We start from the raw sequence: 26,055 nt of genomic DNA, 5'->3' as shown, positions 1-26,055 counted from the left end.
ACGGAACAAATAATCATTTGTAAACCATTAAGTCGTTGATTGAAAAAACCATTGAATATAATAGACCCCTAATACTTGTCTTTGTGGACTTCGAGAAAGCATTTGATACGGTCAATAAAAGTGAAATGCTCCAAGCTCTAACACAATGTAGAATAGATCACCGATACATATCCCTCATCAGATACACCTATCAGCATGTTACAGCCTGTGTAAGACTTAATGAAGATACTGGGACCTTTCGTATTGAAAGAGGCGTTCGGCAAGGAGACAACATGTTTCCTAAATTATTTACAACTTTGCTAGAATACGCTTGTAAAACAATAGATTGGAACGAAAAGGTCATCAATGTAGATGGAAAATTTTTAAATAACCTTAAATTTGTAGATGATATCGTTCTTATTGCAGACAGCTTTGACCAGGCACAAATATTCCTCCAAGAACTCCATACTGCCACAAAAAGAGTTGGTCTTAAAATAAATTTTTCAAAAACACAATTTATGAAAAATTTAGTCCACAACAAAAACATCTCAGTAGAAGACAAAGATATTGAGCCAGTTGGCTCCTATAAATACTTGGGACATGAGATCAGAATAAGTCGAGACAACCAAACAATCGAGCTGAAAAGAAGAATAAACCTCGCTTGGGCTGCATTTGGAAAGATGAAGGATATTTTTAAGTCTTAGATTCCAATGTGTCTAAAAAGAAAAGTATTTAATCAGTGTATTTTGCCAGTGATGACCTACGACGCAGAAACCCTAACACTCACAAGAACAACAGTGAGTAAACTACAAGTTGCGGAAAGGGCAATGGAGAGAATAATGTTAGGGATTTCTCTACGTGATAGAATACCCAATGCTACTATATGCAAAAGATCAGGAGTAGCAGACGTTATTGAAAGGATAACAACACTAAAGTGGAACTGGGCAGGTCATGTAGCAAGATCAGTTGATGACCGGTGGACAAAAATAATTTTGGAATGGAGATCCCGAATACAAGATAACAGAAATAGAGGTCAACCCCCAACGAGATGGACAGATGACATAAAAAGAGTGACTACAAATTGGATTCAGATGGCGCAAAATCGGACCAAGTGGAAAAGCATGCGAGAGGCCTATGTTCAGCAGTGGACCTTAGAGGCTAGTTGATGATGATGATGATGATTTTCAGCCATAAACTTAAATAAAAATAACCACCGATCAGACTGAGTGATGCACGATTAGAAAGCTGCGTACGAGTAGCTACTTCAACAATTTCGGCTGATATTGATCAGCTTGTATCGTAAATGCAATGCCACATTTCTCATTAAAAATTTCAAGTAAATTCGTTTGTCTGTTCTTTAATTATTTGTTTTTATTTTTCGTCAAAATTTATTTATGAAATCTTTACTTTTTTTTTTAATTTTATATTTTTTTATTCTAATGTTTATTATAAATACAGTTTTTTAAATTATTAATAAGTGTTACTTACTTTATGTACCAGCCAGCCAAAAAATTATAAAATTTAAATTTGACCGTTGATTAAAAAGGTTGCTCACCCCTGATCTAGACCTCTCCCCACCCCCATATCATCAAAAATAAGCAAAGCAAATACCTCCTCCCCCTATAGTAGTTACGTATGTAATACTTGAACAGCCTCTAGACAACGAAAAGAACAAAATAAACGAATTAAACGTATAGAAAGGCAGGCCCGTTCCTAGGGTAGTGAGCGCCTGCGTGCAGGATTTTTTGTGCGCCCCCATATTATGTTTTTAAGATACCTACAACATGTATATCACAACATGTTCTTGTGATATGATTGAAAATACGATATGAATGTAAAAAGAAAAATAAAACGAAGCATATTTGAAAAAAAGATTTTATTTTCAAAATTAACTGAAGAAAAAAGGTAATTTTAAAACAATAAAAAATAATTAAATAACAAATATTGGAATTACAACATGCTTTCGTGCTTTCACAGATGCAAGCTCATTAATCATTTCATTGTGATCAATGGCTTCACAAATTTTATTTTCAATTGAAATGACTTCAAAAACTGATAGCCTTTCTTGGCACATTGACATTCTTAAATAATTTTTCATAAGCTTTAGCTTTGAAAAACTCCTTTCGCTAGATGCCACCGAATTGAAAGGGTCAGGAATATTTTCAAGGCTATAAATAGATTTAGAAACAATGATTGTAAATTTTTCTTTGTTATATAATTTAAAATATCTATGGGCGAATCCGAAATTTTGCTAGAGTCTGTGAGTGGGTTAAGAACTTTGTATGACAGAATTTCATTATGCAAATCAAGACCATCAATATCTTTGCATACGTTTCCTTCATGTTGAATTTGTAAAGCTAAATCCAAATCCATACATGATCTTTTAATTAGATCAGAATCTAGATTTTGAAAATTACCCAAAAATCCAAATAAATCGTGGCACTTATATTCCCCCAAAGCGTCTTTGTAGGGATTGAATTGTTTTGTCCAAAGTTTGAAAATAAAAACTGATCTTAAATTTTTGTTTTGGATCGAATACTGTTTCATCTGTACCTTCATACGAAAACTGAAGCTTCGTCTTTCTTTGTCTTAATAATGGAAATGTTTGCTCTACATCACTTTTTTCTGCTTCTGCTATCAGAAAGACTCATTCATGAAAATCTCGAAATGTTTGTCTGACTTTTTTTCAGTGAAATAAATAATAAGATTTTTTCTGTATGGCATTCATTTAAAGTTGTATTTGGATTCTGGACCACTTTGCTTACTATATTAATTAAATTATAATAGAAAAAATGAATTTGAACGTTTTAAATTTTGTCTCATAGTGACCTTGCTGAATGTTTCGTGTTCATATCTCTTGAATTATCTTGTAAATCGTGTAAACTTTTACAAATTTTGAGGAATTGACACCTAAGAGGGCGAATGGCTTTGACTCTGCTTTCCCATCGTGTTTCACTTACTGATTTTAAAGTTAAGTTTGGTACATTCCTTTTTAAAATGTCTCATCTATAGGGTGAAGCAGAAAAAAATTGAACAAGTCCTGAATAATTGAAAAAAAAACCTACAGTCTCATATGAAATGTTAGCTGCATCATTGACACTTAAATTAAAAGTGTGAGCTGAACAAGGTAAAAACATTGCTCTGGTATTAATTTTTAGAATTTGAGTTTGAAGGCCCACATGCTTGCCAGACATATTTGCCCCATTGTCGTAATCCTGACCTCTCATGTCATCAATATTTATTTTAAATTTTGATAATATTTCTTCTTTTAAAAAATTGAAGAGCCCTTCTCCTTAGTATTTAAAACTTGGAAAAAACCCAGAAAGTGTTCTCTAATTTCGACTTCATATGGAGAACAATAAATATACGCGGCGAGCGGCATTAGACGGCGCGTCGTGTGCTACCACTAATAAAATTGTAGGATGGTAATTTAATTAGTAATTTTGGTATTATAATAGGGAATAGCAATCGGATGAAGTGATTGCTTTAGCGCTTACCGGGGAAATACTGAACACTGACTTTTTTTGTTTTAGAAGTGAGAATATTTTTGTAATGGTAACCAAATATTTAGCGCCCCTAAAATTTAGCGCCTGCGTGCGGAGCATTCGTTGCATACTCGCCAGGAACGGCCCTGTAGAAAGCTATACCAAAAGTAGATCTGTGAGAAAATCTAATATCCGAGAATGAAAAAATTGTCCTTCTAAGAATAGTATGGAGTGAAACTCAATAATAAACCAGTCAGTTTTATAAGGAAATACAATGCCAATCGGGAAAATATATGCATCTATATTTGAATCTATTAGTTTTGATTAATAACTATGTTTGTTTAATTAAGAAAAAACATACGATCATAATTTTAAAATTCAATTGTATAGAAAGTGGATTTTGATATATAAACAAATCAACGCGATCGTCAAGATTGTTTAAGACCGGTGTTCTTCAGTTGGACTTTCTTATTTACGCCCTAGCTGAACCAGTTCACGTAACCGTTCATAAATAACATTTTTCTAATTTTAATATTTTATGTCTTGTATTAATCGATGTTATTTTATAAAACATTTAGAGAAACTTTCTTCGAACGTGAGTGATTAGTCCAGGGCTAATCTAAAATTCATGGGCGCGCAAACAACTTGACTCGTTTGGTATCAACTGAAAAATGTTGTTTGTAAATCTTTTCGAGTATATCATGCTTAAGTTTCATTTATTTTTTAATGAGAAGTGACAGTTTTGAAAACACAATCATTTTTTATTGTATTTAAAATTTAAGTATATGTTGACTATGATTTAACTGTAAGAAAATGGAACTGCAACAAAGTTTGCTCCTTAGGAAACTTAAGTATCTTATGTAGTAAGTAACTTGTTATGGATATGTCATGTATCTGAATTGTTTTTCGTTGACTTCCTGCTTTTTCACGTATATAGAATAATTATTCTCATTCATTCTCCTTTTTACTGCGTGACCAAGTAATTTTTTATATTTGTTTTTGTTCGATTAACCAGATCATATCTGATCTATTTATTCCTTTTCTTCTTCTTCTTCTTTAGGTTCCGTTTCCTCGTAGGAGGTTGGAAATAAATATGGCAATTATTCTAACTTTATAACTATTCTAAACAGTTCCATTGTTATAAGACCAAATCAATTTGGCAAGTTCTTAAGCCAAGATGTTTTTCTCCTCCCTTCCTCCGTTTGTCTTTTATTTTTCCTTGCATTATATTTTGCAGAATTACATACTTAGGACGTCTAATGGTGAGTCCAAAGTATTCAAGCTTTCTAGTTTTTAGGGTGCTGATCATTTCTTAGTTTTTTAGTATTTTCTGAAGAAGCTCTACATTCGTTAAACTATCGATCTACGATATTTTTAACATGAAGCGGTATCACAATCCTTCAAAGACCGCAAGCTTATCCATTTCAGTTTTCCTGAGTGTCTCAGTCTGTGGTTTATAAAGGAGAGTCGAAAAACATACCATCTCAGCATTCTTATTCAGAGCCTTAGGTTAGGGTGCTACACCAAAGAAATTTTTTTATACTTCAGGATCTAGCATTTCTGTTAACCAGCTACCAAGATCTTTATATCTTTTGAGTCTCTGGATCTGCCCATTACTTATGACAAGATAACCAGTTATTTTATCTGTCTTTGAAATGACCTTAAATTTATTTTATAAAATTTATTTGCAATCCATAGGTTCTACATGAATAGGTAATTTCACTACAAGTGTTTTAAATCCTCAAGGTTATCTGTCATAATAACTATATCATCCTCATATCGCATATGGTTAAAAATCTCTCCTTTAATAGTTGCACCCTCATTACGCTGGTTTAAAGATTCGCGGAGAATGGATTTACTGCATAACTTAAATAAAAGAGGAGAAAGAATACAACCCTGCCTGTCGCCATGCAAAATTTCTACTTTCTCAGAGAGCTCATCATCTACTTCAACTTGTTTTGTCTGCTTTTAATAAAAATTCGGCACGATTCTTATATCCGCGCTGTCAATGTTCATACCTGTGAGTGTCTCTATTAGCTACAGTGATGTTAAACTTTATCGAATGCTTTATCAATTTATTTGCTTCTTCAGGATATGCTAAAATATGGTTATAATTATTTTATCAGAAAATACAATGAAATTAAAATTAAAAAACATTATATAAAACAAGCATAAAAATGAGGTTAATCTAAAATTAACCTAAAGTCAATAATATAGGTCCTGATTTATGTCCAAACACCTTTGCGCTAATAAATTAATACCAAACCAAAAACGCCTCTCTGGTGCCCATACATCTATCGAATCTAAACCACCCTTGATTCTTACGGATTTCAGAGTCTTCTTTCTCAAATATTTAGTTGTAAATAGTTCTAAGAAAAACCTTAAGGGTGCTGCTCATGAGGGTAATTTTACGATGGTCAGAACATTCATTGGCGTTCCGTTTTTTGGGAAGTGTTACGAATATCGATAATAACCAATCTTTTGGAATAATAAGTTCAAAAAGTCAACTACATTTTAATGTCATCTTTATCAACGAATTTAAGGAGCTCTACTGGTAACTCATCAGGTCCGTTTGCCTTAACCTCCTTCGTGTAATTCATCGCATGTATAACTTCGTCGTTTAAAATCGGTAGACCCGTTTCTACAAAAGGGTCGAGAATCATCAGTAATCGATCATCATGAAAAAGGTTTTTTATGAATCCAGACCAGCGGATTAGCTGTTGTTTAATGCTTGAAATCAGCAAACTATTCCTGTCTTTAATTACAGTGGTTTGCCTGTAAACTCTTTATATAGTTTTCTTTTTGACCTTTTCGCGAAGTTTAAAGCTATCGTAATTCCGTTCGTATTTCTTAATCTCTTTATATTTCCTGCGAATCCAGTCCTTCTTGGTACACTTTAATTCCTTTTGATCTTTTGGTTTATTGTCTTGTATTTAATGCATTGATTACTTATCTAAAACCTTCGAACTTCATCTACTTTATTTATACTGGTTATATATATATATATATATATATATATATATATATATATATATATATATATATACCCGTTTAATTTCTACTTGGTATACTTATTCAATTTTTATTTGCGTATGTTATAGCTTCTTGATATTTGATCCTATATGTTTTTTGTTTATGTTTTTTTGTTAGGTCTATATAGTATCCTTCTTAGGTTTATATTCTTACTTATATTATACACAGTCTTAAAATGAAAAATCAGACATAGCCCTATTAATTAAATTTAAATAAGCTTTTAATACAGTAAACAGACAAGAAATATATAAAAATAAGTATCGATTAAAAGTTTCTAATAATGAATAAAAGAACTGATATTTCGAAAGCCAAGAACATAGTCAACAAGAATGGAAAGAAAACTTAAAAGTTTGAAGTTAGGAAAGCAGTGTAAAAGTGAGATCTACTTTCATCAAAATTGTTCAATAATAATCTTGAAAAGAAGAAAAAAGCAATAGAAAAGACTAAAATAGGACTCACATACAAACAAAAGCTACAGATTAAAAAAAATGATCTTGTTACTATCAGAAGTAAACAGATAAAAGTAATAAGAAGACTAGTTAGAATAACGGGTACCATAGAAGTATTGGTAGTAGAAGAAATGGCTGAAGACCAAGAGAAAGATTTCCAACATGATGAGTGGACCAAATGAAGACTATGGTAGGAAAATCCCTACATGAAGCTGTACATACAGCACAGGATCGCAAGCAATGAAAACAGCAATATAATAATATTTACAGTGTCACCACGTCCTGACAAGGGCCCATGGAATGAGTAGGAGGAAGAACATTGGATGAAAAAGCAAGAATAAAGTAGGCATACATAAATAAAATGATAAAATGGATAGATCAGAAGTACAAAAACCGACAATAGCAACATTAGAACATATGTACAAGTTTAGGTAACTGATATACTACAAAAAATTATTATTTGTAATCGTTGATTGTTTGCTCTGAATACTGAATAAGAAGTAAAAATTTATCTAGGAGTGCTAGAGTGAGAATATATAACACCGATAAGGTCTGTAGTACTATATTGTAGTAAACAGTGAATTAATCAAAACAAGTTATGGCTCAAGTAAGGGAAAGAAAAGTCTTAAGAATATATTTAGAGAAAAAGTGGACAACTGAGTATGGTTTTAAAGAGTACCTATATATACAGGTAGACAAGATATAGAGTTAAAAAAGAAGCACAAAGACGAGGATGGTTTTGATGTATCCAAAGAGTACCAGAATCCAGTCTACCTAAAGTAAACTTATTCTTTAATCGTCTTCATATAAAGTATTGCTCAATCTTCGGTATCTTCCCAGCAGTGACACTAGTGGTTTTAGGTAACCAATAGCTTCTTTGCCCTATTGAAGATTCCTCTGGGAGAATTCATACTATTCTGCTTACCACCATTTGTAAAAAACCGATATGATTCCTTATTATATTTTAATTTGCATTGCACACTTTGATTATTAGCTCATAAATAATGATATGATATGGTAAAGGTAATATTAAATCAGCTTGTTGCGTACCCCTGCATTGTTTAATGGGTTTTGTAAATTTATCATTTATTCGTGCTGTGGTATTTTACGTCCCTTCCTGCGGAATAGGTGAGTTCCAGCGGAACTCCCCCATTAATAATATTATACGGGAATATGACTACTTTTATAATAAGGATTTTGCTTATTTTCTCTCTTAATATCGTGTTATTTTTAACCGTTTTTTTTATACAATATTATCACTCACACCAGCCTTTTGTTTGAGTATTTGTTTAACATAATAATAATTATGAGAAAGTTCTCAAGCGTACGCCTATGACAAACAAATCAACGTTTTGTAATCTTGATGTTTGTGGAGCATCTGATTAAAAAAACAATAAAATAATGATAGACTGTATGATTTGATGTGTATTTTAGGACCACCCATATTTCTTCTGGGGATTACAGTGTGAGTCACTGGACACTTTCTTATTTTAAGACTAATACGGAAATAAAAATATATGTAATAATTTAATGGATTACAGTGTTTACTAGAAGAACCGGATAGCAGGCAGATATAGACGATGGTTGGAAAAATATTAAAAATATCAATCACATCAGTAAAAGATGCTGTTAGAGAAAGAAAAATTCAAACGTGAAAAAGCGCATGCCGTGATTCTCTGACAAAATAAAATTAAAATGGCAAACAACTGATAAAAAATATATACACCACTTTGTAGCTTTTAAATAAACCACAAAGTGTTGTATATTAATTTTTTTCGGTGATATTATCGATACAAGATTTGCTTTTCTTGAAGCCAGTAGATTCAGTAGAAACACGTCAGCGATTGTTTTTTAATCTATTATTTATAATTCGTGCATATATTTTATATGCAGAGTTTAATATGTTAATGCCTCTACAGTTAGCGCATAATGTTGCGGTCTCCTTTTTTAAATAAAGAAATCATCTCTTAACATCAAGAGAAGCCAGAATGGCGACATATTAACAACAAGGAAAGATATATTGAATAGATGGGTGGAATACTTTAACCAGGCACTTAATATAGAGGAAGAAGAAGAAAACCTGGAAGACGAAAGAGATGAGGTAACGTGAAAAGACGAGAGGGAAGAGAAATCACCAACGATTCTTGAAGTTAAAGATGCAGTTAAAAAACTAGCCAGAAATAAATCACCTCGAATAGATAATCTCCCAGCTGAACTATATAAAGAAGGTGGCCATGAACCAAAATGGCATTACAGCAGCTTATTAAAGAAATATGGACACAGAAATCCCTTCCCAATGATTGGAAACGTCTTCAAAATTTCAACGAAACAGAAGATTTCTCCATTAAAAAAGGAGTAAGGCAACGTTGTATAATGTATACTGTCTCCAATTCTGTTCAATTTATACGTAAAAAAAGCAGAAGCAGAAGCAGTGGCAGACTCTAATAAGGGTATTAAAGTTAACGGTATATTTATTAATAACATCAGGTATGCCGATGATACAGCCATAGTGGCAGATAACATCGAAGATCTTCAATGCCTTTTAAATGATCTAACTCTTGCAAGTGAAGCTCGGGGTTTGAAAATAAATATCAAGAAGACAAAAACAATGATTATAGGTAGAAATAATTACCCCAACGCAAAGATATGTGTCTCTGGAGAAGAAATCGAATAGGTCAGGCAATTTAAATACTTGGGTTGTTTGCTGAACGAGAATTGGGTCCCAACCCTCGTTCAGAATGAAATAAAGAGCAGAGTTGAACAAGCCAGAAATGCTTTTTTGAGGCTTCGTAAGTTTCTGACTGATCGCAAATTGGACTTCAACCTCCGATACAAGATACTTAAGTGTTACGTGTGGCCTGTTATCTTGTACGGAATGGAAGCATGGACGTTAAAGGCCAGTTCCATTAACAAACTTGAAGTGTTTGAAATGTGGTGCCTGCGTCGAATGCTTAGAATATCATGGACGGACAGGGTCAGAAATGAGGAAGTACTCAGAAGAGCGGGCTTACAGGATAGGGAACTTTTTAGTTATGTAAAAAGTAAGAAGACTGCATACTTGGGACACATATTACGAGGAGAAAGATATACTTTTCAGCAACTGATACTCGAAGAGAAAATAGACGGTAGGAGGGGTCTGGGACGTAAAAAAATGTCATGGCTGCGCAATATTCGACAATGGATAGGAATCCACAGCTATGAAATGCTTCTGAATGCTGCTAAAAACAGAATTATTTAATCCTGACTATTTAACATCTCACCTGACAAGACGATGTACGGTGGACGCCTACGTAGAAATGCACGGCACCTTAAGAAAAAGAATGATTGGAATATTGGAATAGTTTGCACCATACACAAAAAAAGGATATCTTTGAATGCTCTAACCACAGAGGAATTACGCTTCTAAATGCAGCGTATAAAATATTTTCAACAGTACTATGTCATCGTATGGTACCATATGCAGAACGGATAGTAGGAAAATACCAGGCTGGTTTTAGTGGTGGTAAATCGACAATTCATCAGATGGTAACCCTGAAACAAATTTTAAAAAAACACTGGAATTTGGCATTGATACTAATCACATATGCGCCAGAGAGACCCTCTCTCCTGTATACTGTTCAATCTGGCTCTGGAAAAAGTAATACGTATGTCACAAATCACAACTACCGGTTCAATATATAATAAATGAGTGCAAATCCTGGCCTATGCTGATGATATCAATATTGTTAGGAGAACGGAAAACGCTGTACGAGAGGTGTATGTAGCATTAAAAGAATCAGATATAAAAATGGGTTTATTAATAAACACCAACACAACGAAGTATATGAAAATAAGCACGCAACCACAAATACAACCACTTGTTATAGAAAACGACGTCATCGAAGCTGTGAACGAATTTGTATACCTGGGAGCGCTCCATAACACTGAAAATAATCGTAGTACCTAAGTTCATTCGAAAAGTACTAAGGCGAATTTATGGAGCAGTGAATGACAATTAAGTGTGGAGAAGACGATACAACTTCGAACTTTATAGAATATACCAGGAACCTAATATCTTAAAACATATTAAGATAAACTTTGATAAAATAAAAGCAGATATCAAGCACAGTTTTATTAATTAAATCTAATTTATATATAAAGTGTGTAGATTCTGATGCCTCTTATGTAGGTAAAACCATTAGAAAGTTATCTACTAGAAAATCAGAACATTTGAAAAGTCCAAACTCTTCAAGTTTTGGTCAACACTTATTATCTAGTAAACACAATTTTAACATCAATACTGGTTCGTCTATTTTACATGACATTAGTAGAAAGAAAAACTATTTGGAGTTGGATTTATTGGAAGATTTGGAGATCACAAAGGAAACAAATGAAAACTCTTACTGTCTTAATACTCAAATTAATTTAAATTGTACTAAATTTAAACCTATTTTTAAAATTTTTATTGCAGCTTCACCTCGTAGTGGACCCAACTCGGCTGTTGGGACTTCCTGCACTGAGTATACCCATTAAAAATTTATTAATTTCATACTTTGTTCAACATTACTATTTTATTCTTCAACAATTTACAAAACTAGCTTGCTCAGGTTCAATTGATCTATAGTTAGCGTTAATTACACTCTCCATACCTCTGCGTTATTTAGATATACCATCTCCACAGTTGTATATTTCAACATCTCCGTTGGTCAGTTGGTCTTGAGTAACGCTTTTACATATTAATTTTATAGTTCTCCCATTGACTGGGGTTTAACTGAACTAGTTGAATTATACCCCATTTATACATTGCTTTCAATTTTGGTTTTTTAATTTTTAATTTTTAGTATTTTAATTTCATAGTCAGATTTCTTCTTTACTACAGTATTGATAGTGCCTGGTAGACCCTTTTATTGTAGTCAACCTTCCACTGTTTAATAGATTGTTTAGTCTATTTCTTGCATTCATACTTTACGTCCACTTCAATTGCTCTCAAACTAACACCCTTATTATTATAGACAGGTTTAAGTGTGAGATCTGGATTATGCAATCTAATTAAAATATTCTATATGTCATATTTCATCAGTTGATTTCCTATAGTAGTGTCAGTTGGACCTTTGGTCAATGCTTAGTAACATAGAATTTTGAAATGTGTAGATCACATCTACATGATTGTGACTGCCCATCCAAGCTGTCATATGTCACATGTCACCTTAACATTTTCGTTAATACCGGGAGCCATTCTCTCTCCTGTTGCCAACCAGAATGTAGCTTCGACTTTTTTTAATAATTTTAAACTGTTTGTTTTTGTTTCTTCTTCTTCCTATGCCGTCCCCATTAACGGAGGTTGGCGACCACATTTTTAAAAGCTTCTCTGTCTTTTGCAACGTGGAATAATTCGTCTACAGTCATGTTTGTCCAGTCTCGAATATTTCGCAGCCATGACTTCCTCTTTCTACCTATTCCCTTTTTGCCATCGACTCTACCCTGCATGATGACCTGCAGAAGACTATATTTATTATTTCTTAGTATGTGTCCAAGGTATGCAGTCTTGCGTACTTTTATCGTTCTCAACAATTTTTTGTCTCAACCCATCCTTCTTAGCACTTCCTCATTGGTGACCCTGGCAGTCCATGGGATTCTCAACATTCTCCGGTATATCCAAAGTTCAAAGGCTTTAACTATTTGCGCTTTTAGTGTCCATGTTTCTACCCCTTACAATAGTTGCGACCAGACGTAACATTCAACAAAGTATTCAGATTTTTGTCACAGAACAATTGTTTGAATTTTAAGAACGCTGCCCTTGCCATTTCTATTCGTACCCGGATCTCTTGGTCTGGATCTAATTCTGTGTTGATGTAAGCTCCCGGATATTTATATTTTGTCACTCTCTCTATTTGCTGTCCACCAGTTTTTGTTTAGTGTAGTGTTATGTTCAACTTTGTGTTTAATTTTATGTTTATGACATTCTGCAATTGTTGGATAGCCCAAAATTGACGAAGTAAGTCTAAAACGTTAATCACAAAAAACTCTTATCATCCATTAACTTCGAGTTTTTATCGAGGTTAATCAATTTCTTCATTTAAAAAAACGTTTTTTGGCTTATTTCAGATACCCATGAAGATGCTCTAGTGAGCAAAAGTACTTGGGCAAGATTTAATTAATAAAACTGTGCTCGATATCTGCCTTTATTTTATCAAAGTTCATTTATTCGAGCATTCAACCTTATATCAAAATATTAAGATAAGACGTCTGAGGTGTATAGGGCATGTAATGCGAATGGAACAAAATGACGTAGCTAAAAAAACGCTCCTTGATAGACCCATTGGTCAGAGAAGAAGAGGAAGACCTAGAACAAGGATCCTTAATAAAATCGATGAAGAGATGGGAAATATGGGAATACGTACTTGGCGGAGAAAGGCGAAGGATAGGGACGACTGGAGAGAAATTTGAGGAGGCTAGGACCCGCGCGGGGTTGAAAAGTTAGAATGATGATGAATCATCTCTGGTGTTTTACATTCATCTGGTACATTTTTCTTTTTCCAACATTCTTTCAATAAGTGTAAAAAGCCTCCACATTTTATTAATTTCACGTTTTTCGAATTTGAGCCCGCCGTTTTTCTATTTTTCATTGGTTTTACGGCCCCCTGTAGATCTTTTAATGTTATCAGATCGCCTGAGTAAGGACTTTTACTGTAATATTAGTCTGTTATTGTATTTCCACTTTGTTGATCTTCGAATTTTTCGCTCTTTTCTTATTTTATCTATAATTCAAGATAGTGTGCCTTCTAGACGTCTTCGTTTATTATGAGCAGTGTTTCTTGCTTGTTTGTTAAGTTGTCGAAATAGTTTATAAGTTACATCTTGTTCCCCATGTATTAAATCACATGATTCTTGAAGCGCTTAGATACTTTTTTTATCGTAAAAAAAAATCGCAATTTTGTATAGCCAATGAAAGATTTAGAGATTTGAAAATATACCATACATAATAAAATTTCGAATAAATGAAAACCATGAAAGTTTTTTTAATAACCCACTCAGACCAACATTTAAATTACGATTATTGTTTGGTATAAGTGACAACCATGAAGAAAAATAAAATATTATGAATACCATAGCTATTTAATATGTCTAATCAAATTAAAACTTGGAAAGTGACTGAGTTTTTCCATTTTAGTTTATCATCATTAATAGAAGCACATTTTTATCAATAATAGAAGAATCTTTTACGCCTGCTTCTCTTTTAAATCATAATAACACGCAAAGTCGGGAAAGTTATGGTCATTAGTATCGGTTGATATAGACAAATTAAAAAATTACATGGAAAATACATTCTTCATACTAGCTGTTTGTTTTAATTACAGGATTGTTAAACATCTATTTACAAGCAATAAACCTCAATATCTTGTAGATATAGGTCGCGAAAATGAAATAATACAACATATATATTTGCCAGCGATAGTCATGTCTAAGTAAATTGTTTTTTCTTAAGATACATTCTGCAATCTGAAAGTTTTAGATTGCAGAAGACAAAATATAAGATTTTTTATACAAACGATTAACCATCTATAAATTGAACTTGTTAAAACGAATATATCTTGGTATATGCAAGGCAAAATTCGAGGAAAGCGAAAAGTGGGAAGACAAAGAATATCCTGGCTTAAGAACTTGAGAGAATGGTTTGAATGCAGTGCCGCAGAACTATTTAGAATGGCGCTTAGCGGTTAACAGGGTCCCCTTAGTCACGATTATCTCCAACCTTCGATAGAAGATGGAACTTGAAGAAGAAGATATTTTGGTGTTCTGTAGGCATTTGAAATATAGTGTCACATTCGCATTCTAAAAGTTTATTCGATTATTAAAATCGATAACGTGAAAGTCTTTAGAAAAATAGAAAAAGAGTGCGAGCCTTTTAATACAATAAATAAAACCGGAATTTTTGGGTCATTTTATTAAAAACGAAAAACAATATGGATGGTTTTAGTTGAATTTACAAGAAATCGTCTGCGGTAAAGGGAAATAGGTGAAAGGGAAATAGGAAAACATTTTTTAGCTTCAAAATATGAGAGCTTGTGACAATAGTGCGAATTGGTATAATGGTCTCCAATATCTGGAACGAATAGTCACCCTTAAAAATAAGATGTTTTCTATGTTGATTGGAAACATTTTGATTAAATCTTAAATATTTTGTAAAATCCTTGAGAAAGATGCATTCTTTTGTTTTAAGTCATTCTTCTTCTTCAAGTGCCATCTTCGTTCCGAAGGTTGGCGATCATCAGGGCTATACGTATTTTCGAAACTGCTGACCGAAACAATTCGTTGCTGCTACAGCTATACCATTCCCGTAGATTCTTTAGCCAGGAGTTTCGTCTTCTTCCTATGGACCTTTTTCCTGCTATTTTCCCTTGCATAATTATTCGAAGCAGTTCATATCTTTCGCCTCTTGTAATGTGTCCCAAGTATTGCAGTTTTCGTTTTTTGATCATAAATATGACTTCCTTTTCTTTATTCATTCTTCTCAAGACCTCGACATTTGTGACTCTCTCGGACCATGATATTCTCAGGATTATGCGATACATCCACAGTTCAAATGCCTCTAATTTTTTGGTATCGATCTTTTTCAACGTCCATGACCCATTCCGTAGAACAGCACAGAAAGTACGTAACATCTCATCAGGCGAAGTTTCATTTCAAGGCTCAAATCTCTTCCGCAGAACACTCTCTTCATTTTAGTGAATATGGATCTGGCTTTTTCTATTCTTATTTTAATTTCTGCTGAGCTATCGTTATCTTCATTTATAAAAGTGCCTAAATATTTGTATTTGCTAACTCGATCGATAATTTCATTGTGTAAATATAAATTTTGGACATTTTGTGTTGATTTCGATATTACCATAAATTTAGTTTTCTTTATGTTCAAAGATAGTCCATATTCTTCGCTGCAGTCTGCTATCTTATTCACCAATGTCTGTAGCTCTTCAAGTGTTTCTGCGATCAGAACGGTGTCGTTGGCAAATCTCAGATTGTTTAATCTAACACCATTTATTTTAATACCTACGGATTGCCCAGAGAGTGTTATATTCATTACGTCTTCGGAATAGAGATTAAACAGGGTTGGTGACAGTATACACCCTTGTCTCACACCTCGCTTTATTTCAATTTCTTCAGTGGTATTATTCTCTACTCTCACTTCTGCTTTCTGATTGTAGTACATCTTTGCTATTAGTCGGATGTCTCGTTTATCTAAATTCTTTTCTGTCAGGAGTCTGATTAGGTGATCATGCCGCACTTTATCAAAGGCCTTGTTGTAATCTATGAAACACATGAATACATCTTGATTTATGTCAAGACATCTTTGAGACATAACGTTCAGTGCAAACAACGCCTCTCTTGTTCCAAGCCCAAGTTTAAGTCATTATATAATGAGAAAAAATAATAATTGTCCTCATTATAAAACATAATGGTACTGTGTATGCCTGCGAATGATCATTCCAATATTATGTTTTTACTTTGGTAAAAACAAAGTAATTTATTTTTAAGTTAGAAAGCTGTGTAATTTCATAAAATTTTTACTAATATTTTGTATTTTATTAATATTTTATATTTCTTTCAGACAATTCTAATCTTGGGCATGCACCAAATTACTGCAAAGACAAGTCCTGTGATTGTCTCCCACGATGGTAAAACGCGATATAGTCACAAACAGAATGCGGTATCGACGACTGCTAAACCTGAGACCAAATATCAAGTTATACAAAAATATGTACAACGAGCGCAGCCAGAGAAAACGTCCAGTCATTACGCCCAAAGTGTAGCCGCCGTTCCTCAGCAACTGCAACAGGTCACTGTTCAACCGTTCCAATTGCATCAACAAGTGGCGAGTATTTTAATTATTATTTCTTTTTTATGTAATATATATATATATATATATATATATATATATATATATTATATATCATAGTAAATCATATATCATAGTCACACCTAAAAAATAAGAAGCTAGACTACTCAGCAAATCCACCACTTGCGCGAATGGGTTGTCCATCAAAAATTAGAAGACCATGTTATGCTAACACTTTATCAGGCCCTGGGCACTGATTCTATTTCATTTCGATGTCGAAATTTAAAAGCGACTATGCCATGACAGTCGCAATCGCTAGCGATTCACATTCATTTCGATTGTAGTTAACACTGGGGATATTTACTTTATCATTTTGACACTGCTGAAAATTTGGGTTGGCCCTCTTGTTTTTTGGCTGCACGCTGCACTACGCTTGTTGAATGTTTGTTTTGTTTACGTTACGTGAACGTCTTTTTTTTCTTGTTTGAGTTGTTAAATCATAAATAGTGGACATTAGCAATTATATTTTGAATTGAAAGTAAAGATGGTAAGGAAAGAAAAAAGGCGATGTGGGAGATCCCTAAGTTATAACCACAAAGGTTAATATAAGCACTAAGATTTGACTTAGTGGTTGTATTCATATATATTTTTAAATTTATCGCAGCTTAGTAATATACTTGCCCTAAACTTTTTGGGTATCCTCGAGGCATAAACACCCTCTTCCAAATATGGTTCTAATACCCTTATCAAATAATTTGCAGCTTGTTTATTAAGCCGAAATTGCTGCCTAAATTGGACATCACTTAGTGAAAAAGGATTTTGAGTATCCCGTAACATTCTTATCCTCCGTTGTGAGCGTCGGATATCTATCCTCTCTAATTCCTCCAAAACCAGCAAATGTCCGTAAAACACAGCCATATTAATACTTTTTGCCTCAGTTTTCCTTGCAAGAATCAAAACACAACACCGCCTATCTAAACTGAACCTAAGTTCACTTCTCCCAGTCCAAGTCCAGCCAGTCATGTCAGATTAATTTCGACTCGAAATGAAATTTCAACCACTTTCTTGAAGTTGAAATTAATTTCGATAAATCGAAAATTAGTGACGTCGTTTGGTTAGTTCAGCTGAAATCCACAAGGTTCGCAAAGTCGCATTTCAACGTCGCCATATTAATTTCGACATGTTTTGAGTCGAAATCTCAATTAGAATCAGGGCCCTGATATTATTAGCTGAGTGAGTTTTAAGGTTTGTTTGATTCTCGCCTATTTATGATATGCAGTGCACCAGGACTTCCCAAATTGTGCGACTTGACGCTTGACGCCCCAGGACGTCACGCCATTGTCGCGTGTCGATGCGACCGAGTCAAGTGAACGCATTCTGACATACATCATACATCATACATCGCAGCTGGCGGCGGGACCGGCCGGCGAATTCGACCTCCCTACCCCCGCGTTTATTGTTTTCCTGTTTGTTCATGTCGTTCAGTCAAGCTTTTGTTTTATTTAACAATGCACGCGGAGTTTTGATATTGACTATGGATTATATTATTCCAAAAATTAGAAAACGAAGCGAAGACTCAGGCGGGACTAATAATGTAACTTTAGGTAAACGGAAAAAATATAGAAATATGACGACGAATATTTTAAATTTAGGATTTACCTGGATAACTAAAGGGGATGTGTTGTTCGTCAAAAAGTGTTGGTAGTTGAAAGTACGCTTCCTAATAAACAAATATGGCAATTGGAGTCAACCAACAGTTATTTATAAGGAAAGTAGAAACACTTTTTTGTAAGAAAATTGCGAGGACTAACACATCAATCCACGGCTTTGGTTTTAAGAGCATCATTCCTTACCAAAGTATTGCTTGCATTCCACATGCACATAGTAGCTCACCTTGTTCCCAAATATAAGAAACCACACAGGATTGCTGAAGAACTGATCTTACATACAGCGGGTGATATGGTATAAAGAAATAAAACATGTTCCTCTTTCAAACAATACGATTAGTCGCCGTATTCACGATATGTCAGAAGATACTAATGAGCAAATTGGGGGAATCTTTCAGGTTTATTTGCCATTCAGCTAGATGAGGCGATCGATAGTGATGACGATGCTCAATCGATATGTTAGGTACGATACCTACAAGAAACAAATGCATGCGAAGATTTGTCATTTTGCAGAATAATATGTGTGAAAGTGGTAGAGATACTGATTTATTTGAGATTTTAAAATATATAACCTAAAAAAATATTAACTGGGAAAACTATGTGGGTGTTACGGATGGTGCCCGGACGATACCTGACTACAAGCTTTCTTTAAAACAGAGGCCTTAAGTGTAAAATAGACACATTATGTCATACATAAAGAGGCCTTACCAGCAAAGAATATTAGAAATGAATTATGTATTGTGATGAATAACATTATTAAAGTGGTGAATTACATTAAAACATGCCCGTAAAATGAAGACTTGTTGAAGAATATTAGAAATGAATTAAGTATTGTGATGAATAACATTATTAAAGTGGTGAACTACATTAAAACATGCCCGTAAAATGAAGTTTTGTGAAGAATTGGGTGCCGACCATACCTCTTTTAATTAAGAATCGAATTTTACACGTATCTACAGACTGTTGTTAAATTATCCAGGATACTAGACTATAAGTATATATTTGCTATTAACTTGAAAATGGTAATTTGTTATTTGAAGATGGGTTTTTAAAGAAACATGTAGTAATATATCTATTCCTCTCTCATCCGAAGATCTTTAAAGTTAAGTGTAAATGTTAGCATATTAGGAAGCTAGTAAGAGATTTATTTGAACCCCTCCTGAGAGACTTATACACATCTTGAAATGACGTTAAGGTGTTACAATTCATTGGAACGAGGTGTATTAATTAGGGTAAGAACAGTAATCACTCCACCACGCTTTAATGCTTCAGAGCATTCCTTTGCTCCTAAAGCACTTTGATGTGAGATTGGGTCACACTATCAGCCAAATGCTCTTCATGTGGGAGTCCTGGAAGAACTCCAACATGGTTCCCTAACCGATCAATGCAGGCTAGCTTGAGGTGCTTTATACATTTAAAAGATATGTTACAATATTTTGTCGGGTTGCCAAATGTGCTTTTACGCATTTCTTCAAAACACCTTCGTTTCGCCAGGCTAAGTAAACTTCGCTAGAAAATAAGTGCTTTTAATAATCCTTGCTGTTTCGTTTAATATTCCTGTTTCAAAGCAGCAAAAATTCGATAAGTCATTTTAGCTGAATAGGTAAAATGACTACTGTCATATTGGGAAAATTTTCTCTTCCGTGGTTTTTATTAGAAAGAGGAATGTAATAGTCTTTTAATAATAAAAGTTCAATATATAAAGGTAATTTTTATTTTATCTAGGTACCGATACAAACACAGCTTCATCCACAGTCGCAGCAACAACTCCTACAGTTAATACAAAGAGTTTTGTACAGCACACAACAAAATAATCAGCCTACAGCTATGATAATTATAGCTCAGCCGACTTATATCCCCGCCAATGTTGTTTATGGAAATGCAGCTCAACAATTGTTAAACTATCCCCAAGCTCGGTAAGTAAATAAAATGATTATAGTTTCAAATACACACAACGCAAAAGTCTAAGGATATTTTAATAATTTGACAATACCAATGACAAATTTCATGACCATATAAATTTGCTTGTAATATAATTGTTGATACAGACACTCACATCTTATCAAAAAAAAATTGTAAAACTGATAGCAATACGTGTTTTAGAATGTTTTTTATAAGGGACAAAAAAATCGACATTTTTATGTTTTGTTTGTTTTTAATTTTAGTCACTTTATACCATTCTTGCTTAATAGGTGAGTTAAAGATATTGTCTTTTTACCATGCAACGACAACATTTAACGTTGGATGATATGAATAGAGCCGTGAGCCTCCTTCAAGCTGGTATGCGACAAACTCAAGTTGCTGACCAGCTGGGTATCTCCCAAAGCGTCGTAAGTCGTTTGTGGCGTCGGTTTAGAGACACTGGGAGTCCAGCCGAGCAACATCCAGGATGTGGTCGCTCTATAACCGTCGCTCAAGACCGATATTTAATTTTAAATGCCAGAAGGCAGCCAACAATTACAGCACCCGAACTGGTTAATGAATTACAGCTTGCACATAATGTAAGGAGCAGCAGTACTGTGAGGAATCGTCTCCATGAAGCCAATCTTCGTAGTCGGCGACCACTGAGATGTCCACCTCTATCTAGAGGCAATCGCGCTGCAAGATTAACCTGATTTCAAGAGTTTCAGAATTGGACTGACAATGACTGTGCCACAGTTTTGTTTAGTGACGAGTCTAGATATGGATTTTATCCAGATTCACGTCGGACAAGAGTTTAGAGGCGACTCGGAAATGGAGAACGATTACGACATCTTCAAGAAGTGTATACATACAGAGGTGGTACATTAATGGTATGGGGCGGAATCATGGTTGACGGAAGAACTGACCTCATTTTCTCACGTGGCTCTCTCACAAGTCAGCAATATTTGGACACTATTCTTGAACCTGTTGTGCGCCCGTTTGCTGCTGCTGTTGGAGAAAATTTTTACTTTATGCATGATAACGCTCGGCCACATGTTGCGCATATTGTAACAAACTGGTTGGATAACGAGGGTATTGATGTATTTCCGTGGCCAGCACAATCACCGGACTTGAATCCCATTGAGCATGTATGAGACATGCTCCAACGAAGAATTACTCCACATATGGGCAATATCTACAATAAATTTCAATTAAAAGAGCTTGTGAGAGAACAATGGACACAACTAACTCAAGCAGATATTAACAATGTGATTCGGAGCATGAACAGTAGATGTAGAGCTGTGATAAACCAACGTGGTGGCCATACTTTATTTTAAGTTTATATTTCGTATTTTTAACATTTCATGGTGGTATTTAAAACATGGGTGATTTGCAATATATTTTTTTTTGCTCCAATTTTCTGTTTTTTGCAATTTATGGTTTTTGACATATTAAACAACAATTTAAACTACAAATTTTGTATGAGTTTTTTTAAATTGATTACACATAAACAAAATACGTCTATTTATAAAAATATTTCTAGACTTTTGCTTTGTGTGTATATTTTGAGACAATTTAAAACTATTTACGTTTAGGGACGTGGTAATAATGGTAAACTATTAAAAACTATATTTATGGTAATATACGTATGGTGCAAATGAAAGGAATAAATTCGTTATTTCGTAAACCGGCATCTGAAAGAGAAAATCCTGAAACCCGTCGATTTTTATTTTTGAACAAGCTAATCGTAAAGATACCTTTTTATTTTTGACGTCAAATAATGTCATAGATCGTTATGACCTCAAGTTTTTTTCTTTTTTCGTTTGAAATATCTTACATGGACTTATTTGGACCTAAGCCCTTCGTATAAACTTTGCCCAACTACGGTTATGATCTCTATATATGGCTGTCGCAATTAGTCAAAAAGTTATCCAGTTATTAAGCAATAGTTTTCTATTTTTTATACAATTTATGCTAAAAGTACACCTACATCAAATAAAAATACACTTATTACCACGTTTTTTGTTGGTACACTTTCTCTAAGTAGAGTAATTTACAAAATATTCATGAGATAAATATTTTAATCGCGCCAAAAAAGCTGTTCTGCACGATTTCACAAGGTAATGAAAGAAAACAGCATTTTAGTTAAAATATAATTTGTTCGACAAATAGTTTTCTTATTGTAGTTTTTTGATTTAATGTCTGCGCACTCTTTCAAACGTTGAAAATTGATTGATTCATTTTTTGTTATGAATTGAATAATTTTTTAATTAATTGAAAAAATATTGGTTAAAAATAAAACTATTATCTATGTATCTACCTATGTATTTTTGAAGTAATTTATTTAAATATTTTGAAATTATTTTATGCTTTTTGAAATATTCTAAAGGATACGGCCTGAATCTTGAAAGCCTAAATCTTGAACATATAGTTTTAATGGCTTGAAATAGACATGAGTTTTCCGTATTTCATAAACCTACACATACTGATACAAATATACATAATTCATCATCCAATCCTACATAACATAAAGTATCATTAAGCAAATAGCAGTTAACATTGAGTACAACAAACAAATAATAAACAAAATTTTAAATCAAAAACTGAATAAGTAAGATCTAAAATTAGTCTTTCCACCACCAAAGAAAAACAAAAATAGCCAAATACATAAAAAATAAAGGAATAACACCAGCTTTCAGAATAAATAACAACTTAGGCAAATATATTTAATACAAGAGCCAAAATAAAAAGCACTTACACAGTGGTGTATACAAACTTAAATGTGGCGACTGCCTAAAAACTTCATCATCAATCAGCCAATCCCGTCCACTGCTGGACATAGGCCTCCCTCAGTTCTTTCCAGTGTTCTCTACACTGGGCCGCTTGTAGCCAGTTTCCCGCTACTCTTTTTATGTCGTCGGTCCATCTAGTCGGTGGTCGTCCTCGGCTTCTTTTATAATTTCTGGGCCTCCATTCCATAATTCGTCTTGTCCATCGTCCATCTTGTGTTCTGGCTAAGTGTTCTGCCCAGTTCCACTTAAGTCTCGTGGTTCTTTCGATGACGTCTTGAACTCCTGATCTTTGCCTGATTTGTCGGTTTGTTATGTGGTCTCGGAGGCTCACATTCAGCATTGCACCTAACCTAACCTAAAAACTTACTTCGGTCAAACTGGTAGAAATTTTAATAAACGAATAGCAGAACATAAAAGGGCTTTCAATAATAGAAAAGCATATTCTATGTATGCACTTGATCGTCTAGACTAGTGTCTTTCTAGATAATTATTTTGCGCTCCCTTTACAGGCTGGAAAGCAAAAGAAATATTTAATTAAAAGGCTACATACTTTAGGTAATGATTTTTTCCTATTTTGGTACATTTATCAGTTATACACGTGGGCCAAACTGCTTTGGCGACGTTGACACACCGCATTGTGGTTGCGGCGACAGCCGCCACCCGCAATGTTCTTTTGTTTCAACTCTTATCTTACTCAGATAAGCACAGTCACCGATGGATACGGACGTCATTCTTTGGTTTTTCACTTACTCCGAGCGTTTGTAAAATGAATAAATTTCTCAAAAGATCACAGCCTTCAACATCTGATCTTCTTCTTCTTAAGTGCCCTGTGCGTTGCGAACGTTGGCTATTAACATGGCAATTCTGATCTTGTTTGCAGCGCTTCTGAATAGTTCGACCGATGTGAGCCCGAACCACTTTCTCAGATTTTGGAGCCACGAGTGTCTTCTCCTGCCTGGCCCTCGCTTACTGTCTATTTTTCCCTAGACAATCAATTGCAGTAGACGGTACTTATCGTGTCTCAATATGTGACCTAGATATTCAAGCTTTCTTTGTTTAATTGTATTCACGATTTCTTTCTCTTTTCCGATTCTTTGGATTACCTCTATGTTGGTGACAACATCTGATACGAATGTCAAAAGCGGTAGTGGTGAATCAAATTCGAAAAAAAAAAATAGATGAAATCGTCAAAGCTTATGTGGTATCTCACAACTAAGTATCAAATGAAGCTGATAAGGCGTTTGGTTTTTTTGAACAAAAGCTGAAAGCCCTAAGTCAGCAGCAAAATACCATAATTCAGCGTCCCTTCGGGGGTCTCAGTCTCCAGAGCCCCCAGACACTACTTACCGCGGAAATCCTTCGGAATATATATATATATATATATATATATATATATATATATATATATATATTTAAAAATATTAATCGTTTATCTAATATCCTTTATCTATTAAGCGGTTCCCCGTTTTGGTGGCAGTTGCTTCTGCCTTCCCTAAACAATACGACAATAATTGATCCATAGGAACGAAGTGGCTACAACACATAGGTATTTTTGTGCTATCTTATATAACTTTGGGTATACTGTCTTTATTTCTTCCCAAAAATCGAAAGTTCACCTATACCTTGATTCAAGGAGCTTCCCCTTTAGAGCCTTCTTGCTCTTTACCGGAACTTTGATCTTTATTTTTCGAAGCAGATGTTGATTCATTTATGAGTTTTATTTCATGTCTCATATAACGCATTAAACCTTGGGTTTAGTATTGTTGCAATTGCTGGAATTATGAATAGTTAAATGCTCTAAATCTTTTCTTCAATTCCTTTTCTATTTCTGCTTTTAACTTTTCTGCAAGTTAACCCAGTAAGTGTAAACCTTCTTGATATTGCTGGTATAAATACTGTGTCATTGAAATTAAAAAGCTTATGGTGGCATATCCAAATTCTCTAGACTGTTTCGTTACTTTTTTTATATTTTTTAACTCTCCAATTTAATTTGCACGGTCAACATTGTTGGTGTATCGATCTTGAAAAAGAGTAACTGGCTAATCTTGAAGCCTAAAAATCGTTCCAGCATGTAGAAAGTGGAATTCTGTCTAGATTTTTACATACAGGATAATTTTTTTAATTTTCCCTTCAGAAAATCAGTCGCCTTCACACTTATTTTGAAGTAAACAACAATATTTCTCACGTTGTCAATTGATATGTTCAAATGCTGGGCAAAATTTTTCATTTATTTGATATCGAATACTCAGCTGGGCGTGTGATAAAAAATAGCACATATCTTGTCCTGCTAAGTTTATCGTGCACAAAACACAGAACTTGAACTGGAGGTTGACATTGACAGCGACAGCTGAGCTGAAATACAGCCATTTGAATTAAATACATTCAACTTTTATTTATTTATTATTTTCTTGACAGAGCTTTATAAAATTAGAAAACTTCAATAGATTTATTTATTTTTTTATATATTTTGTTCTGTCTTATATTACATGCGTGAGAATGTAATATATTAATGATGTGACTATACATCGAATCCCAAATATTGATATATGTGCCGATATATCAAAAGTTAAAGATTGATATAAAAATATGGATACAATTTTAAAATATATCGATATATTTATCGTATCGATACATCCCATCTATCCATCCCTACATTAAAGAGGATTCCTATGCAACCAGAATCATTATTTATATTATTTAAATAAAAGGATTACACTCTTCTTAAAATTTATTCAATTAAAGACTATAAAGTGTATACTCATAGTAAAAATGTATCACTTGAGAAAGACAGTCTGCCGAAACAGCTGAATGAAAATAACTTGTAATACATTTTGCGGAAGTGTTGAAAACAAAAGTGTTTTATTCTTAGATAAAATGAACTTTCATCAAGTAACGGTCGAATCCATCACTTATTCCTATTATATTTACCTTTGC

At 33.8% G+C, this 26,055-nt stretch overlaps 1 protein-coding gene across 1 annotated transcript in view; it reads left to right on the top strand.

Moving 5' to 3' along the window:
• Positions 1 to 26,055, top strand: part of LOC140436269 (uncharacterized) — a 59,749-nt gene that overhangs the window by 21,871 nt on the left and 11,823 nt on the right. Inside the window, exons 2-3 of the mRNA XM_072524970.1 lie at positions 16,533 to 16,796; positions 20,153 to 20,343. Coding sequence (XP_072381071.1) covers positions 16,533 to 16,796; positions 20,153 to 20,343 — 455 coding nt within the window. The remainder of the gene's footprint in view (positions 1 to 16,532; positions 16,797 to 20,152; positions 20,344 to 26,055) is intronic.

The sequence above is a fragment of the Diabrotica undecimpunctata genome, chromosome 3, assembly GCF_040954645.1.
Source record: "Diabrotica undecimpunctata isolate CICGRU chromosome 3, icDiaUnde3, whole genome shotgun sequence".
Classification (NCBI taxonomy): Eukaryota; Metazoa; Arthropoda; class Insecta; order Coleoptera; family Chrysomelidae; genus Diabrotica; species Diabrotica undecimpunctata.
Note: the sequence above shows the minus strand (reverse complement) of the source record. Positions and strands in the feature narration are given on the sequence as shown.